This window comes from Cherax quadricarinatus, chromosome 30 (genome assembly GCF_038502225.1).
Source record: "Cherax quadricarinatus isolate ZL_2023a chromosome 30, ASM3850222v1, whole genome shotgun sequence".
Taxonomy (NCBI): Eukaryota; Metazoa; Arthropoda; class Malacostraca; order Decapoda; family Parastacidae; genus Cherax; species Cherax quadricarinatus.
Genome location: NC_091321.1, coordinates 12,945,755 through 12,965,793, shown reverse-complemented (window position 1 = coordinate 12,965,793; position 20,039 = coordinate 12,945,755). Strand labels below are relative to the sequence as shown.

Here is a 20,039-nt window from a genome sequence, read left to right as displayed (position 1 = left end):
ACAAAAGTTTCTCTTTTAACTTCAGTAATACAGGGGTTACTAGCCCCTTGCTCCCAGCATTTTAATTGCCTCTTATAACATGCATGGCTTATGGAGAAAGAATTCTGTTCTACTTCCCCATGGAGATAAGAGGAAATAAACACGAACAAGAGCTAGTAAGAAAATAGAAGAAAATCCAGAGGGGTGTGTATATATATGTTTGTACAAGCATGTGTAGTGTGACCAAAGTGTAAGTAGAAGTAGCAAGATGTACCCAAAATCTTGCATGTTTATGAAACAGAAAAAAAGACACCAGCAATCAAACCGTCATGTAAAACAATTACAGGCTTTTGTTAATCTTATTTTTTTTTTTCAACAAGTTGGCCATCCCCCACCGAGGCAGGGTGACCCAAAAAAGAAAGAAAATCCCCAAAAAGAAAATACTTTCATCATCATTCAACACTTTCACCTCACTCACACATAATCACTGTTTTTGCAGAGGTGCCCAGAATACAACAGTTTAGAAGTATATACGTATAAAAATACACAATATATACCTCCAAACTGCCAATATCCCAAACCCCTCCTTCAGAGTGCAGGCATTGTATTTCCCATTTCCAGGACTCAAGTCCAGTTATATAAAATAACCGGTTCCCCTAAATCCCTTCACTAAATATTACCCTGCTCACACTCCAACAGCTCGTCAAGTCCCAAATACCATTCGTCTCCATTTACTCCTATCTAACACGCTCATGCACGCTTGCTGGAAGTCCAAACCCCTCGCCCACAACACCTCCTTTACCCCCTCCCTCCAACCTTTTCAAGGACAACCCCTACCCCGCCTTCCTTCCCCTACAGATTTATTCACTCTCCATGTCATTCTACTTTGATCCAATCTCTCGAAATGACCAAACCACCTCAACAAACCCTCTTCAGCCATCTGACTAATACTTTTATTAACTCCACACCTAATTTCCACACTACGAATTTTCTGCATAATATTTACACCACACATTGCCCTTAGACAGGACATCTCCTATGCCTCCAACTGCCTCCTGACTGCAGCATTTACAACCCAAGATTCACACCCATATAAGAGTGTTGGTACTACTATACTTTCATACATTCCCTTCTTTGCCTCCATAGATAACATTTTTTTCCCTCCACATATACCTCAATGCACCACTCACCTTTTTTTCTTCATCATTTCTATGATTAACCTCATCCTTCATAAATCTATCTTCTTCCAACACACCGGCCGTATCCCACCGAGGCAGTGTGTCCCAAAAGGAAAAACAAAAGTTTCTCCTTTTAAATTTAGTAATATATACAGGAGAAGGAGTTACTAGCCCCTTGCTCCTGGCATTTTAGTTGCCTCTTACGACATGCATGGCTTACAGAGGAAGAATTCTGTTCTACTTCTCCATGGAGATAAGAAGAAATAAACAAGAACAAGTAATAGGTGGTAAGTTACTAAATGCTGTAAAGAGTTTTTATGAGGATAGTGAGGCTCAGGTTAGGGTGTGTAGAAGAGAGGGAGACTACTTCCCGGTAAAAGTAGGTCTTAGACAGGGATGTGTAATGTCACCATAGTTGTTTAATATATTTATAGATGGGGTTGTAAAAGAAGTAAATGCTAGGGTGTTCGGGAGAGGGGTGGGATTAAATTATGGGGAATCAAATTCAAAATGGGAATTAACACAGTTACTTTTTGCTGATGATACTGTGCTTATGGGAGATTCTAAAGAAAAATTGCAAAGGTTAGTGGATGAGTTTGGGAATGTGTGTAAAGGTAGAAAGTTGAAAGTGAACATAGAAAAGAGTAAGGTGATGAGGGTATCAAATGATTTAGATAAAGAAAAATTGGATATCAAATTGGGGAGGAGGAGTATGGAAGAAGTGAATGTTTTCAGATACTTGGGAGTTGACGTGTCAGCGGATGGATTTATGAAGGATGAGGTTAATCATAGAATTGATGAGGGGAAAAAGGCGAGTGGTGCATTGAGGTATATGTGGAGTCAAAAAACGTTATCTATGGAGGCAAAGAAGGGAATGTATGAAAGTATAGTAGTACCAACACTCTTATATGGGTGTGAAGCTTGGGTGGTAAATGCAGCAGCGAGGAGACGGTTGGAGGCAGTGGAGATGTCCTGTCTAAGGGCAATGTGTGGTGTAAATATTATGCAGAAAATTCGGAGTGTGGAAATTAGGAAAAGGTGTGGAGTTAATAAAAGTATTAGTCAGAGGGCAGAAGAGGGGTTGTTGAGGTGGTTTGGTCATTTAGAGAGAATGGATCAAAGTAGAATGACATGGAAAGCATATAAATCTATAGGGGAAGGAAGGCGAGGTAGGGGTCGTCCTCGAAAGGGTTGGAGAGAGGGGGTAAAGGAGGTTTTGTGGGCAAGGGGCTTGGACTTCCAGCAAGCGTGCATGAGCGTGTTAGATAGGAGTGAATGGAGACAAATGGTACTTGGGACCTGACGATCTGTTGGAGTGTGAGCAGGGTAATATTTAGTGAAGGGATTCAGGGAAACCGGTTATTTTCATATAGTCGGACTTGAGTCCTGGAAATGGAAAGTACAATGCCTGCACTTTAAAGGAGGAGTTTGGGATATTGGCAGTTTGGAGGGATATATTGTGTATCTTTATACGTATATGCTTCTAAGCTGTTGTATTCTGAGCACCTCTGCAAAAACAGTGATTATGTGTGTGTGGTGAAAGTGTTGAATGATGATGAAAGCATTTTCTTTTTGGGGATTTTCTTTCTTTTTTTGGGTCACCCTGCCTCGGTGGGAGACGGCCGACTTGTTGAAAAAAAAAAAAAGTAAAATAGAAGAAAACCCAGAGGGGTGTGTATATACATATGTACAGTGGTACCTCGAGTTACGAACTTAATTCGAGCCAGAAGGCTGTTCGAGTGCCGTTAACGAACGAATTTGTTCCCATGAGGAATAATGCAAAGTAGATTAGTCTGTTTCAGACCCCCAAAAATACACTTATAAAAGCACTTACAAAAATACACTTACATAACCGTTCGAGTTGGGAGCTGTTCAAAACTCAAGGTACCACTGTATATGCTTGTACATGTATGTGTAGTGTGACCTAAGTGTAAGTAGAAGTAGCAATACGTACCTGAAATCTTGCATGTTTATGAAACAGAAAAAAGACACCAGCAATCCTACCATCATGTAAAACAATACAGGCTTTCGTTTTACACTCACTTGGCAGGACGGTAGTACCTCCCCGGGCGGTTGCTGTCTACCAACCTACTATCTAGGGTAAGATAATTCTTTCTTTCTTTCAACACATCGACCGTATCCCACTGAGGCGGGGTGGCCCAAAAGGAAAAACGAAAGTTTCTCCTTTTACATTTAGTAATATATACAGGAGAAGGGGTTACTAGCCCCTTGCTCCTGGCATTTTAGTCGCCTCTTACAACACGCATGGCTTACGGAGGAAGAATTCTGATCCACTTCCCCATGGAGATAACAGGAAATAAACAAGAGCAAGAACTAGTAAGAAAATAGAAGAAAACCCAGAGGGGTGTGTGTATATATATATATATGCTTGTACTGTATGTGTAGTGTGACCTAAGTGTAAGAAGAAGTAGCAAGACGTACCTGAAATCTTGCATGTTTGAGACAGAAAATAAACACCAGCAATCTTACCATCATGTAAAACAATTACAGGTTTCCGTTTTACACTCACTTGGCAGGACGGTAGTACCTCCCTGGGCAGTTGCTGTCTACCAACCTACTATCTAGGGTAAGATAATTCTTTCTTTCTTTCAACACACCGGTCGTATCCCACCGAGGCGGGGTGGCCCAAAAGGAAAAACGAAAGTGGCCCAAAAAAAGGAAAATCCCCAAAAAGAAAATACTTTCATCATCATTCAACACTTTCACCACACTCACACATTATCACTGAAAGTTTTAGAAGCATATATGTATAGAGATACTCCCTACTATCTAGGGTAAGATAATTATCTACATAATTATAGAAGCAAAGCCTGCATGCAATGGTTGTATTGGTGGACATTGCTCTTCAACTCAGTGGCAAATAAAATTAGTAAAAAAGCAAATGAAAGCATAGAAATAATGTATAATACTGAATACATTATACATATTTCATTTCACCATACTTAAATCATCAAATAAACTTACACGAAGGTAATAATCTTCCCTTTCAGGAGGACAGTTCTCTTTTGATGGGAATGAAGTGCCTTTTGAATTACTGCTGCCTGGTTGTCCTAACTCTTGTTGCAGACTTGAGAACGCAGGAACGTCTTCTTTAATATTTAAAACTTCCTGCAGAGCAAGAACTTGAGCTTGGTATGTCTTAACCTGCATATAAAAAAAATAATAGATTTAATCTCTTCAGTGAACTATTGTGATTAGACAGAGCATTACAGCACACGCTCAATCCAAAACCACTTAGAAAATACAATACTGAAGGTGATCTTCAGGCCAACATACAAAACACTTCCTAAACATTCTAAACAGAGTAGACCACTACCTTTCATGCCTCCACTTACTGTAGGAAGAAATAATAGCCCTAGGTGCTGTCTTAGCTAATTCCATTTTCTCTAGGGATGCATGCCCATTTTCTATTGAATACATAGTCTGTCCTAGGTAGTAGGTTGGTAGACAGCAACCGCCTAGGAAGGTACTACCATCCTGCCAAATGAGTGTAAAACAAAAGCCTGTAATTGTTTTACATGATGGTAGGATTGCTGGCATCCTGTTTTCTGTCTCATGAACATGCAAGATTTCAGGTACGTCTTGCTACTTCTACTTACGCTTAGGTCACACTACAGCCTGGAGTCGATGTGTTCAGTCCATCAATCTTGTAGAGCATATAAGCCACGTCTACAGCCCCATGCTGTACATTCTACAAGATTGATGTACTGAACACATCAACCCCAGGCTGAAGGACTGATTACCTCAAACTCCTCCTCTCCTTACACCTTTCTGCTTTGTATTGGACTGATGAAGCCACTGTGTGGCGAAACGTTTCCTCAATACAGATTTCCATATGTGTCTCAATCTTCAATTTGTCGGTTTTTTAAACCATTTATCACATCTATTAGACACTGCAGCATCATGGGATCCTGGTACAAAGAATTCTTCAAAACTTGTCCAATCTTTGGATGAAGACCTACTTCGACTAGTGGATGGTACCCCTATGATGACCCCGCCTCCTCCTGCTTCGCCTCACCTGACTACAGTATATAAGCCACGTCTACGGCCCTATGCTGTACATTCTACAAGATTGATGGACTGAACACATTGACTCCAGGCTGAGGGACTGATTACCTCAAACTCCTCCTCTCCTTACACCTTTCTGATTTATGCTGGACTGATGAAGCCACTCTGTGGCAAAACGTTTCCTCAATAAAGATTCCCATATGTTGCATAAGTGTTTCAATCTTCAACCAGAAAACTTAATATTATGTAACTTATTGTGCAACTTAAAGTTGTGGAACTAGCCTGTGCTAAACATACACTCTTTTTCAGGCCTTCCTTCCTTATCACACACTGCTTTAAACAACTGTAGGGCCTTTTCCCTAATTAAGAGGAAATTAAGTGGTGCACCTTTCTTTGTATTTTGTTCGATCCACTCAAGCAACAAATTTTCAGTTTTATTTACTTGCTGTGATCTGTCATTCATTTCATGAGATGACATCTTGAGCTATTCATTACACAAGCTCGTATATTCGCCTCGTTCTTTTTAATTGTACGAACTGACGCTTCATTAAGGCCATAGGCCCTCACTATATCCACCACACGTGAGCCACTCTTGAGCTTATCTAATATCTCGATTTTCTTCGTAATTCCTAGATTTGAATGCTTAAACCTTTTCTTGTCACTTGCAGGAACACTTGTATGCTTACTGGATGCCATGACTGCTTGACAGATTTAACAAATGGCAATGAAAATAAGAAAATATGTATGTAAATAAACACAGCAAGCTTCCTGAGTATTATTGTCCTACACGTGTATGAACCGAACTGAAGGCTAGGAGCGTGGTGTGGGTGGCAAGGATGGCGGTAGGTCTCCCCCGTTGACTCAATGGTGTAACCCGCAGACCATCCCACCCGCCAGGCAACTGTGTGCTCAAAAATTTCCACCCTCCTGCAACTGTGTTAAACAAAAATATGCCACAATTCTTCAATAGTGCAATAACCAAAACATGCAAGACAAACCCGTGTTAAACGATGGTCTACTGTATATATGCTTATACATGTATATGTAGTGTCACCTAAGTGTAAGTAGAAGTAGCAAGACGTACCTGAAATCTTGTATGTTTGCGAGACAGAAAAAAGACACCAGCAACCTTACCATCATGTGAAACAAATACAGGCTTCCGTTTTACACTCACTTGGCAATGCAGTAGTACATACCTCCCTGGTCAGTTGTTGTCTACCAACCCACTACCTACAAAAAAGTGGTTGTCTACTGTAAATACATGACTATGTTCTAAAAGAACTCTATAGAGCAAAATACTATTCAAAAATGAGCTACTGTATATGTAATTAAATTTTAAATATTAAATTCTAACCTTCAGATTCTTCTCTCGTTCTTCAAGGGATTTCATCATTTCCCTTCGCAACTTTTCTGATTCATCTCGTAATTTGCGCTTTAATCCATCTTTCATCTGTTGTTTCTGTCTTTCTTCATGGTTCTTCGCCAAATCTCGTTCTTCAAGCTGAAAATAATGCAGTCATTAAATCCTATCCACCAAAACTAGCATATTACCAATGAATGTAGAAATATGATCTTGATACACTGAGTACCAGGTATTAATAGGTGACAATTCTATTGCTCTCTATGACATCATACACTCCCAAGATTAAAGCTGGAATTTAAATAAAGTTTAGTTCACAAAATTAAAACTCAATATACAATAATACAATGATAACATAGTTAAACTATAAAATGGAAAGGTTTAAACACTTGTAAGAAGACTCTTTCTAAACTATACACTAATTATATAAAAATTAATTTTGGTACAGGTGGGCCCCCATATTCGGCACCCTCTTTTTGGAGTTCCAAATTCTCATTGGCATTCCATTGAGCCATTATTCATTATGTTTGGTGCTTTTACTGCTTTTCCTCCATTTTGCACAATAGTCGTATAAGGGAAGGGCAACCAGCACCATTTTTTAAGGTAAGAACTGTATACACTGTGTATTTATTTTACTTGTTTATCATTTTTTTTTATTGTTAACAAGAGAGCAGTGCAGGATTCTCAATAATTTACTTACCACAGCCTTAAGCTCTTCTTCTAATTTATTGTACTTTACCAAATCTTTCTTTAAGTTCTCTATTGTAATCTCTTCGTTGAAAAGCCTGTCTTCCAGAGAATTATTCTTGGCAAGAACATTATTGTAGAGTGCAGTTAAACTTGTGTTTTCCTGCTGTAGATACACAATCTCTTTCTCCAGATCTAGAAGACGAGTTCTTACATGTGCAACTGTTGAACAAGGTAAGTTAAGTATAATAAAATGCAGATAAGAATTGCTATAAACAATGAATTAGCCATCTCCCACCAAAGCAGGGTGACCTAAAAGGAAAACAAACGTTTTTCTTTTCACATTTAGTAATTTATACAGGAGAAGCAGTTACTAGCCCCTTGCTCCCTGCATTTTAGTCACCTTTTATGACACGCATGGCTTATGGAGGAAAAATTCTTTTCTACTTCCCCATGGAGATAAGAGGAAGTAAAGAACAAGAACTATTAAGAAAATAAAAGAAAACTCAAATGGGTGTCTATACAAATGAGTGTACATGTATGTGTAGCGTGACCAAAGTGTAAGTAGAAGTAGCAAGATATACCTGTTATCTCATACGTTTATGAGACAGAAAAGAAGATACCAGCAATCCTACCATAATGTAAAACAATTACAGATTTCCATTTCACATTCTCTTGGCAGGACAGTAGTATCTCTGGGCAGTTGCTGTCTACGTAGTATCTCCCTAGGCAGTTGCTGTCTACATAGTATCTCCCTAGGCAGTTGCTGTCTACCAGTCTACTACCTCTGAATAATATAATTATGCAAAATTTATTGTACCTAAAACAACTGTATTCAGTGTTACTTCTAATACAAAAGATAAATGCAGCTTTTTAATTAATTTTCAACATAATGTTTGAGAGCGATGATGAATCACACATGTGTTGCTCATGTTATTGGCTGTGAAGGTATGTTTGTTCTCTAATACTTGTACATGTTTCTAAATTACTTAAAGTTTCTAGAATGTATTTCAGATACAATTCCTCAAAACAGCAGCTGCTTTAACATTTCTAAAGTACTGTATTATCAAGAATAGTCCTGAAACCCTACAACATGACTATCCATGCTATTACTTAATACCTGTTATGTGTGTGTTAATACTTTGTACAACTCTTACTGAATTTTTGCTATCACTGTTCCCTGTACACTTCTATTGTTAGATCATTGTTATAACTTTTACACTTGGGTTCCACCCATTATCTCTCACTACACATGCCTATGCTGTGTTGTGAATGTACAATAAGGCTTGATGAAGCTCCTGGCAAGAGAAGCACAACCTAAATATAATATTCCATAACATTACATATGCATCCATTTACTTAAATTGATTGTTGGTATTTTTTTTTTTCAACAAGTCGGCCGTCTCCCACTGAGGCAGGGTGACCCAAAAAAGAAAGAAAATCCCCAAAAAGAAAATACTTTCATCATTATTCAACACTTTCACCACACTCACACATTATCACTGCTTTTGCAGAGGTGCTCAGAATACAACAGATTAGAAGTATATACGTATAAAGATACACAACATATCCCTCCAAACTGCCAATATCCCAAACCCCTCCTATAAAGTGCAGGCATTGTACTTCCCATTTCCAGGACTCAAGTCCGACTATATGAAAATAACTGGTTTCCCTGAATCCCTTCACTAAATATTACCCTGCTCACACTCCAACAGATCATCAGGTCCCAAGTATCATTCGTCTCCATTCACTCCTATCTAACACGCTCATGCACGCTTGCTGGAAGTCCAAGCCCCTTGCCCACAAAACCTCCTTTACCCCCTCTTTCCAACCCTTTCGAGGATGACCCCTACCCCTCCTTCCTTCCCCTATAGATTTATATGCTTTCCATGTCATTCTACTTTGATCCATTCTCTCTAAATGACCAAACCACTTCAACAACCCCTCTTCTGCCCTCTGACTAATGCTTTTATTAACTCCACACCTTCTCCTAATTTCCACACTCCGAATTTTCTGCATAATATTTACACCACACATTGCCCTTAGACAGGACATCTCCACTGCCTCCAACCGTCTCCTCGCTGCTGCATTTACCACCCAAGCTTCACATCCATATAAGAGTGTTGGTACTACTATACTTTCATACATTCCCTTCTTTGCCTCCATAGATAACGTTTTTTGACTCCACATATACCTCAATGCACCACTCATCTTTTTTCCCTCATCAATTCTGATTAACCTCATCCTTCATAAACCCATCCGCCGACACGTCAACTCCCAAGTATCTGAAAACATTCACTTCTTCCATACTCCTCCTCCCCAATTTGAAATCCAATTTTTCTTTATCTAAATCATTTGATACCCTCATCACCTTACTCTTTTCTATGTTCACTTTCAACTTTCTACCTTTACACACATTCTCAAACTCATCCACTAACCTTTGCAATTTTTCTTTAGAATCTCCCATAAGCACAATATCATCAGCAAAAAGTAACTGTGTCAGTTCCCATTTTGAATTTGATTCCCCATAATTTAATCCCACCCCTCTCCCGAACACCCTAGCATTTACTTCTTTTACAACCCCATCTATAAATATATTAAACAACCATGGTGACATTACACATCCCTGTCTAAGACCTACTTTTACCGGGAAGTATTCTCCCTCTCTTCTACGTACCCTAACCTGAGCCTCACTATATATTTATACTTATTATACTCTGAGAGAGCTCCTTCTACTACCTAGATCAGCAAAGCACCGTGGGCTCTGAGGGGTGTAGTGGGTGGACTCGCCTAAGCCGAAGAGTGTTACCGATGTTTAAATCACCCTAATAATGTATGTATATTTACATGGAGAAAAATATTAACCTAAATAAATACACCAATACATAGTTAGCTTACTTTGCTAACCTCACAGAAATGACATCATTACTGCCAATTAAACATTACTAAGAGATACTGAAATGAAGCTTTTAAACACTCAAACACTACTCAATCATTGGAGAATTTTAATTACCTGTTTTCCAGATGCTGAATATTTTTTTTCAACTTTTCTTTATTTTTCTTAAATCAAACTGTTGGCTGGCAAGATTTGCTAATATGGTAAAACAAAATAATATGCAGAGAAAAACCATCATTTATAGACTGTTTTGCCCTAAGCAATGTTTTTTCAAGTCACACGACTTGAAAAAGGACTGCTTAGAGCAAAACTAGTCTAAGAAGATTTACACATATTTTGGCTTAATGTATCTCTTTTGAGCACATTCATTTTGTTTTCTCAAAAATCTTAGTACCATATACATGTATATGAAGAGGGTTGGCATATTTCACACTTACTTTTGTCAGGTAGGGAAGCTTGAGCCTTTTCCCTACAATGAATTCTCTTCCGCATGTATGTCTTCAGCATGTCAAAAAACCCTTCCCAGTCTTCTTGGGTATAGTTAAGTGAAGGCCAAGCTGGGGCCAGTCTATAAATTATGCTGGTATCCATTTCCATATTCTGCAATTGTTAGACTAGTTATATAAAGTACATTATTTAGTTGTAGCTACAGTTAGAGTACGAGGTAGATGGGAAAAAAGGAAGGTGGCAACAACAAGTAAGAGGGAGGTGAAAGTGTATAAACTAAGGGAGGAGGAAGTTCGGGTGAGATATAAGTGACTATTGGCAGAAAGGTGGGCTAGTGCAAAGATGAGTAGTGGGGGGGTTGAAGAGGGTTGGAATAGTTTTAAAAATGCAGTATTAGAATGTGGGGCAGAAGTTTGTGGTTATAGGAGGGTGGGGGCAGGAGGAAAGAGGAGTGATTGGTGGAATGATGAAGTAAAGGGTGTGATAAAAGAGAAAAAGGTAGCTTATGAGAGGTTTTTACAAAGCAGAAGTGTTATAAGAAGAGCAGAGTATATGGAGAGTAAAAGAAAGGTGAAGAGAGTGGTGAGAGAGTGCAAAAGGAGAGCAGATGATAGAGTGGGAGAGGTACTGTCAAGAAATTTTAATGAAAATAAGAAAAAATTTTGGAGTTAAACAAGTTAAGAAAGCCTATGGAAAGTATGGATTTGTCAGTTAAAAACAGAGTAGGGGAGTTAGTAGATGGGGAGATGGAGTTATTAGGTAGATGGCGAGAATATTTTGAGGAACTTTTAAATGTTAAGGAAGAAAGAGAGGCAGTAATTTCATGCACTGGTCAGGGAGGTATACCATCTTTTAGGAGTGAAGAAGAGCAGAATGTAAGTGTGGGGGAGGTACGTGAGGCATTACATAGAATGAAAGGGGGTAAAGCAGCTGGAACTGATGGGATCATGACAGAAATGTTAAAAGCAGGGGGGGATATAGTGTTGGAGTGGTTGGTACTTTTGTTTAATAAATGTATGAAAGAGGGGAAGGTACCTAGGGATTGGCAGAGAGCATGTATAGTCCCTTTATATAAAGGGAAAGGGGACAAAAGAGACTGTAAAAATTATAGAGGAATAAGTTTACTGAGTATACCAGGAAAAGTGTACGGTAGGGTTATAATTGAAAGAATTAGAGGTAAGACAGAATGTGGGATTGCGGGTGAGCAAGGTGGTTTCAGAGTGGGTAGGGGATGTGTAGATCAAGTGTTTACACTGAAGCATATATGTGAACAGTATTTAGATAAAGGTAGGGAAGTTTTTATTGCATTTATGGATTTAGAAAAGGCATATGATAGAGTGGATAGAGGAGAAATGTGACAGATGTTGCAAGTATATGGAATAGGTGGTAAGTTATTAAATGCTGTAAAGAGTTTTTATGAGGATAGTGAGGCTCAGGTTAGGGTGTGTAGAAGAGAGGGAGACTACTTCCCGGTAAAAGTAGGTCTTAGACAGGGATGTGTAATGTCACCATGGTTGTTTAATATATTTATAGATGGGGTTGTAAAGGAAGTAAATGCTAGGGTGTTCAGGAGAGGGGTGCGATTACATTTTGGGGAATCAAATTCAAAATGGGAATTGACACAGTTACTTTTTGCTGATGATACTGTGCTTATGGGAGATTCTAAAGAAAAATTGCAAAGGTTAGTGGATGAGTTTGGGAATGTGTGTAAAGGTAGAAAGTTGAAAGTGAACATAGAAAAGAGTAAGGTGATGATGGTATCAAATGATTTAGATAAAGAAAAACTGGATATCAAATTGGGGAGGAAGAGTATGGAAGAAGTGAATGTTTTCAGATACTTGGGAGTTGACGTGTCAGCGGATGGATTTATGAAGGATGAGGTTAATCATAGAATTGATGAGGGAAAAAAGGTGAGTGGTGCGTTGAGGTATATGTGGAGTCAAAAAACGTTATCTATGGAGGCAAAGAAGGGAATGTATGAAAGTATAGTAGTACCAACACTCTTATATGGGTGTGAAGCTTGGGTGGTAAATGCAGCAGCAAGGAGACGGTTGGAGGCAGTGGAGATGTCCTGTTTAAGGGCAATGTGTGGCGTAAATATTATGCAGAAAATTCGGAGTGTGGAAATTAGGAAAAGGTGTGGAGTTAATAAAAGTATTAGTCAGAGGGCAGAAGAGGGGTTGTTGAGGTGGTTTGGTCATTTAGAGAGAATGGATCAAAGTAGAATGACATGGAAAGCATATAAATCTATAGGGGAAGGAAGGCGGGGTAGGGGTCGTCCTTGAAAGGGTTGGAGAGAGGGGGTAAAGGAGGTTTTGTGGGCAAGGGGCTTGGACTTCCAGCAAGCGTGCGTGAGCGTGTTAGATAGGAGTGAATGGAGACGAATGGTACTTGGGACCTGACGATCTGTTGGAGTGTGAGCAGGGTAATATTTAATGAAGGGATTCAGGGAAACCGGTTATTTTCATATAGCCGGACTTGAGTCCTGGAAATGGGAAGTACAATGCCTGCACTTTAACCCTTTCAGGGTCCGTCCCGTAGATTTACGGCTTCACGTTGAGTGTCCAAACTGTAGATCTACGCCAAAATTCTAGCGCTGTCAAATTTAGCGCAAAAGCGCTCATAGGCCTACATGTGAGAGAACGGGTCTGTGTGGTGGGTGTGTGCCATAAACAAAAAATCTAGGCGCCTGCATAGCATTGTGGGAACGCCGGCTCAGTTATCCTTGTTCACCATGCCTTGTTGCAAGTCAGCTCTCACTCCCCGGAAAATTGGGACTCTCCTCTTCCTATCTGATAGTTCTGACACTGATGGAAGTGGAAATGAAGACGAATTCTACGGCTTTGATAAGTTAGTGACCGAAAAGAATGACCAGGATATTGATAATAGTGCAGAAAACCCTGACGATCCTCAACCTTCTACCTCTGGTGTGGGCACTCGTGACTCACAGTTGGTTGTTCCTCAACGCAAGAGAAAACTAATATTTTCGCGTGGCCAGGCCTCTGACTTCAGTAATGATGATGATAGTGACGTGGATTGTGATTTTATTGCGCTCGACGATCATTCGAGTAGTGATAGTGAGGAATCATATTCACCAGTGAAGCGTCGGTATGTTCGCCGCCGCATGCGCTCGGGTAGTGTACCCTATGCTGTGCCCTGGGGACGGAGTACATCCCGGAGTACATCCCGTGGCCCTACACCAGTTTTAGGTAGTGATAGTGAGGATGATGTGGCTACACTTGGCATGGATAGACCACAGGCATCAGTGGATGGTGTTAGTGGTGATGGTAGTGGCACCGCCATGCGTGACTCGCCAGCCCAGGGTGGGACCCACGCTGCTGACTCGTCAGTTCAAGGACAAAGCGGAGCATCAGCCACCAGCCCACCACAACCACAACCACCCACACAACCAGCCTATGATGTCCAGTATCCACCAGCAAACTGTATGTGGGATTGGCAGCAAAATCCCAATTTTGTTCCCAAGCCTCACCACTTTGATGACTCTCAAAGTGGAATTCTACCTACTTGTCCCCTTGGAACCATGGCCAATGAACTGGAATTCTTTGAATTATTCTTTGACCAGCCATTGATGGAAACTATTGTCAGGGAAAGTAATAAGTATTTTGAGTACACCATGGCAAATACGATCATATCACCACAGTCAAGACTACACAGGTGGAAAGAGACGACTGTTGCAGAAATGTATTTGCTTTTTGCAACAATAAGGCTTATGCCTCATGTCTATAAGCATAATATAAAAGCATACTGGTCCACAGATCAGCTAATTTCTACCCCGGTCTTCAGTGAAATCATACCAGTGAACAGGTTTATCTTACTCTTACGTATGTTGCACTTCTCTGACAAAACCAGGCCTGACAGAAGTGACAGGTTATACAAGATTAGAAATGTTTTCATGTATCTCAAACAAAAATTCAGCATATACTTTTATCCATTCAAGAATCTTGTAATTGACGAGTCTTTGATTTTGTTCAAAGGTAGACTGTCATTCAAGCAGTATATACCGAGCAAGAGGAAACGCTTTGGTATAAAACTGTTTGTACTCTGTGATTGTGACAGTGGCCTGGTGTTGGATATTGTTGTATACACGGGTAGTAAAACATTGAAAGATACCAAGATGTTATTGGGTATCTCAGGAGACGTAGTGAGAAACATGATGGCACCTTATCTTGGTAAGGGGCATACATTATATACCGATAACTGGTACACAAGCCCATTACTCAGTGATTTCATGCGAGTGAACAAGACAGATGTGTGTGGCACAGTGCGTTCTAATCGTAAACATATGCCCAAGCTCAACGCAGGTGCTCGTGGTGATGACGTGCAGGTGTTTACTGCCAATGACATCATGGCATTACGGTGGCATGACAAACGAGATGTCACATTGTTGACAACCATTCACCGAAATGAAATGCAAGACAGTGGCAAAGTTGATCGAGTGACTAATGAACGTATTCGAAAACCAGTGACAGTGATTGATTATACACAAAACATGCGCTTGGTTGACAAATGTGACATGCAGATTGGTTTTGTTGACCGTGTTCGTAAGAGTTACAAGTGGTACATGAAACTTTTCTTCCATCTCATGGACATTTCAATGCTCAATGCATATAATATGTACCAAATAAAGACTGGCAACAGACCACCGTATGGTGAATTTTGTTTGTCTGTTGTCAGACAACTCAAATGAAGTACCAGGTAAGAACACCTGCTATACAACAAGGTCCTCGAATTACTCAGGATATACCCAAGCGTTTGAGGAGGGAAGGTGATCATTTCATAATATAACTTCCTTCAACCCAGAAGAAATTTGCTCAGAAGAGATGCATCGTCTGTGCACAAACAAAACGACAGCAACAAAGACGCAAAGACACTCGGTTTATGTGTGAGGAATGTAAGGTGCCTCTGTGCATGGTGCCTTGTTTCAAGGAGTTCCACAAGCTCCAGCAGTTCTAAAACCATGTCCAGTGATTGTAAATATGTAAATATATGATAGAACATTAGTATTATACAATATTTGTGCATGTTTATTGTAATAAACAACAGTGGTAAACAATAATATGATAACTTTAGTGCGGTTATTGTGTTCAATACAGTGAGTTTATATATATATACATTATATACAGTATTGGTCTCTCAGGCTCCAAATATTAGTAGGAATAGAAAAAAATTGGAAAAGAAAAGAAAAAACTATAAAAACCGCAAAATAATATAATGCGCGTATGTGGAATTCGTCGATGTTGCCGCCACCACATCATTTTTGACAAACTTCTTGGCACTGTATCTCGGTAAGTACTGATCAGAATTTTTTTTTTGTCTTATTACCTTCACAAAAATATGCTCTTTAATTCTGTAGGAAAAAATCATTTTTTTTTTTTTCAAAATTTCTTGGACACTGGAGCACCACTTCAGATTTTGGCCTTGGACCCTGAAGGGGTTAAAGGAGGGGTTTGGGATATTGGCAGTTTGGAGGGATATGTTGTGTATCTTTATATGTGTATGCTTCTAAACTGTTGTATTCTGAGCACCTCTGCAAAAACAGTGATTATGTGTGAGTGTGGTGAAAGTGTTGAGTGATGACGAAAGTATTTTCTTTTTGGGGATTTTCTTTCTTTTTTGGGTCACCCTGCCTCGGTGGGAGACAGCCGACTTGTTAAAAAAAAAAAAAATATATATATATTTTTTATATATTCCCAGATTTTATAACTGACAAATAATTAGTTAAACAATGATTATAGCATAATACAGTGGGTGCTTGATTATCCAAGGTTCTACAGGTTTATAGAACAGAGCCTTGTTTCATTTGATGCCCATATCACCTACATTTGTAATTATTAAATAAATAATGTCTAACCATTACATTCTCTCCTTCTTCTTCTAGTTTTTTACGTATGCTTTTGAAAAATTTATTTGCTTGTCTACGTCCTGGTGGGAGCCACAACTCTGTCTGAGCCACTGGTGTTGCCCGATCAATCTGTACTTCTGAGATCAACTCTGCAAATTTCATTACAGTCTGAAAATAATAATGTCAAATTTTTAGTTACCATAGATAACTAAGTTACATAATGGCAAAGCATATTTCATGCAGTCAGTATTTACACCAGGTCCTCTATTTTACCATGTATTAATTAGTGTAATATTCACCCCAGAGCAATAATGCTGATTAAATAATTCAGGCAGTGTATCTTGAAATGATGCCTATATTGAACATTATCAGATATGCCGTATTTTGTTACTAATTTGCTGTGCAAACTGACTCTTATCAACACTTAATGAATTAATAAACCCTTTATCAAAGTGCTATTTATTCAAACTGAAAAATGACATGAAAGCACAAAAAATGCATCAGATGCTTAAAAATGTGGCCTGCGAGGTCACTGGACCTAACTGTTTGTGACTTCTTTCTTTGGGGGTACGTGAAGAGCACAGTTTACGTACCACCACTACCTGCAACCCCAGAGGAGCTGAAAATTTCAATCACCGAAGCAGTTCGCATGATAACACCAGATATGCTGCAGAGGGTTTGGACCGAACTGGGCTATTGCATCAATGTTTGCCGAGCAACAAGAGGGGCGCACATTGAGTGCCTTTAATGCTACTCTATACTACAGGATACTGAATGCAATCCTGCATCTGAAGCTACTAACTGTGAAAGATTATTACAATAAAGTTAAATGTTATACCTGTTTGAAATCAGGGAGTGTTTTTGTGGACACCCTGTACTATAATACTATACCATGTAAATATTTTAAGGCATACCTGATTTTCATCATAATCTTCTGCATTAGGATTTATACAAACAATCATCTTGATCCTTCCTTCACCACCAAAATAATTTTTCAGATAATGAGTCAATTTTGAGTCCCGATATGGTACCATCCGATGCCCCTCACCAGTCTGGTTTTCTCTTAAAACTTCTATGCATGATCGCAGAGTCATGAGTGAATTATTGATATTTCCTGTATGAAAGAATAAGAGTAAGAAATATGGAATAGAACAAAAGAAGTTTAAAAGAGCAAAAATGAAAAACTGAATGTACACAGCAACAATAGTCACTGTAAAAAAAGAAACCATTAATGTAATAACAAGAGAATCTGAAGCATCTAAGGGATGGAAGGGAAGATGGAAGGAAAGGTAGTATAGCAGCTGCACAAAAAACAGTAAGAGTCCAAAGACATATCACAAAAAAAAAAAAAAAAAAAAAAAAAAAAAAAAACAAAAAAAAAAAAAAAAAAAAAAAAAAAAAAAAAAAAAAAAAACTACTGGAGCTAAGAAACAAAAGTAATGATGATTGAAAACAGTGAAAATGCCCCTTTTAGTTGATTGGAGGAAAGAGGTGACAATAACCACATACAGCAATTAAAGATTACAAAAGGATATATACAAGAAAATGGACAAAGGTGACAACTGTAAACTAAGAAAAAAGGTATTAAAAGGATACTAGAATATATTTTTTCACAAACCATGGTAGACTGCTGGAATGGAATCATAATGGTACTACAGTATTGTAATATGTGCTATAATCAATGGAAACCTTAAAAAATTAAAACTGAAGTTAACACTGAATACGAGACACCACAAGCATAGCTCTGCTCTTATAGTTACAAACAATAATAACACAAGAAGATACAGCTCAGGAATTAGTGTTTGATGCCTGAAACTACCAAGTAATCTATCAATGCCACACATTAAATGTAAAGACATCAAAATACTTACCAGCTTCTTTGACCCTGCCCCCTTTGGCTCTTGTGCGACTATTGCGCTCTGATCCAGCCAAGTCCACCAATGACAACTGGGATATTGAAAGTGCAGCTTTTTCTTGTAGAACTTCCTCACCATGGACATCAAGTGGGGCCTGTATGTACAATTTATTATTATTATTTTTTAAACACATTAGCCGTCTCCCACCAAGGCAGGGTGGCCCGAAAGAGAAAAACTTTCACCATCATTCACTCCATCACTGTCTTGACAGAGGTGCACTTACACTACAGTTATAAAACTGCAACATTAACACCCCTCCTTCAGAGTGCAGGCACTGTACTTCCCATATCTAGGAATCAAGTCCGGCCTGCCAGTTTCCCTGAATCCCTTCATAAATGTTACCTTGCTCACACTCCAACAGCACGTCAAGTCCTAAAAACCATTTGTCTCTATTTGCTCCTATCTAACACGCTCACACATGCTTGCTGGAAGTTCAAGCCCCTCACACACAAAACCTCCTTTACCCCCTCCCACCAACCTTTCCTAGGTCGACCCCTACCCCACTTTCCCCCCACTACAGATTTATACACTCTCGAAGTCATTCTATTTTGTTCCACCCTCTCCACATGTCCAAACTGCCTCAACAACCCCTCCTCAGCCCTCTGGATAATAGTTTTGGTAATCCTACACCTTCTCCTAATTTCAAAACTATGAATTCTCTGCATTATATTCACACCACACATTGCCCTCAGACATGGCATCTCCACTGCCTCCAGCCTTCTCCTTGTTGCAACATTCACCACCCATATAAGAGCACTGGTATAACTATACTCTCATACAGTCCCCTCTTTGCTTCCATGGACAAAGTTTTTTGTCTCCACAGACTCCTAAGTGCACCACTCACCTTTTTCCCCTCATCAATTCTATGATTCACTTCATCTTTCATAGACTCATCTGCTATGAATACATTCACCTCCTCCATACTACTATAATTATTATTATTATATGTGTTATATAGTGACTGGAGAATGGAAAAATAATCAAGGGAAAGGTAACTCCAGTTTATTGGATGAAGAGCCTTTCACTAGTATCAAGACACCTCCTTTGAAATTTTCCCTTAAAGCCTTCCCAACGTGCCATATACTTCTCATATATGTGGACCCTCGAATTTCATAATCCCTTTTCTGTGTGTAAAACTATAGTTATCCTCTATAAAATGTATTTTTTGTTTATATTGTTTATATTGTTTATTTATATTCACCCTGCCTCGGTGGGAGACGGCCGACTTGTTGAAAAAAAAAAAAAAAAAAAAAATTCCCATAAGAAAAAATGTAAATCCAATTAATCCATTCCAGACACATAAAAATATTAACAAAAAATACATTTTATGGAGAATAACTATAGCTTTACATTCAGAAAAGGGATTATGAAATTTGAGGGTCCACTGTATTTCAATGCACATCTCTCTTCCATTTTTAAATTCCTAATTCTGCACTCATATTTTTTCTTTCTATTCCTTATTACCAAATCTACCATATACTTTAATTGGTGCACTTCACAGAAGACAACTAACTTGCACAACTCTGATGGAAAATATTGAGTGTGAGCGTGATGACTCCAGGTTAAGATTTGTAGTGGCCACCTTTCTCCGCTTCTGACCCTTTACCATTACCTGGAAATTAATCAGAATATCTGCTTTTATAATGACTCAAGATGATTTTGTCCAACTGAACATCTAGTCACA

General features: G+C 39.0%; 1 protein-coding gene across 1 annotated transcript in view; it reads right to left on the bottom strand.

Moving 5' to 3' along the window:
• Nucleotides 1–20,039, bottom strand: part of LOC128692492 (kinesin-like protein KIF23) — a 31,278-nt gene that overhangs the window by 1,605 nt on the left and 9,634 nt on the right. The window contains exons 7-14 of the mRNA XM_070089919.1: nt 19,869–19,967; nt 18,311–18,449; nt 17,354–17,553; nt 16,449–16,607; nt 10,567–10,729; nt 7,247–7,455; nt 6,541–6,687; nt 4,143–4,322 (exon numbers count right to left, since the gene is read on the bottom strand). Coding sequence (XP_069946020.1) covers nt 4,143–4,322; nt 6,541–6,687; nt 7,247–7,455; nt 10,567–10,729; nt 16,449–16,607; nt 17,354–17,553; nt 18,311–18,449; nt 19,869–19,967 — 1,296 coding nt within the window. The remainder of the gene's footprint in view (nt 1–4,142; nt 4,323–6,540; nt 6,688–7,246; nt 7,456–10,566; nt 10,730–16,448; nt 16,608–17,353; nt 17,554–18,310; nt 18,450–19,868; nt 19,968–20,039) is intronic.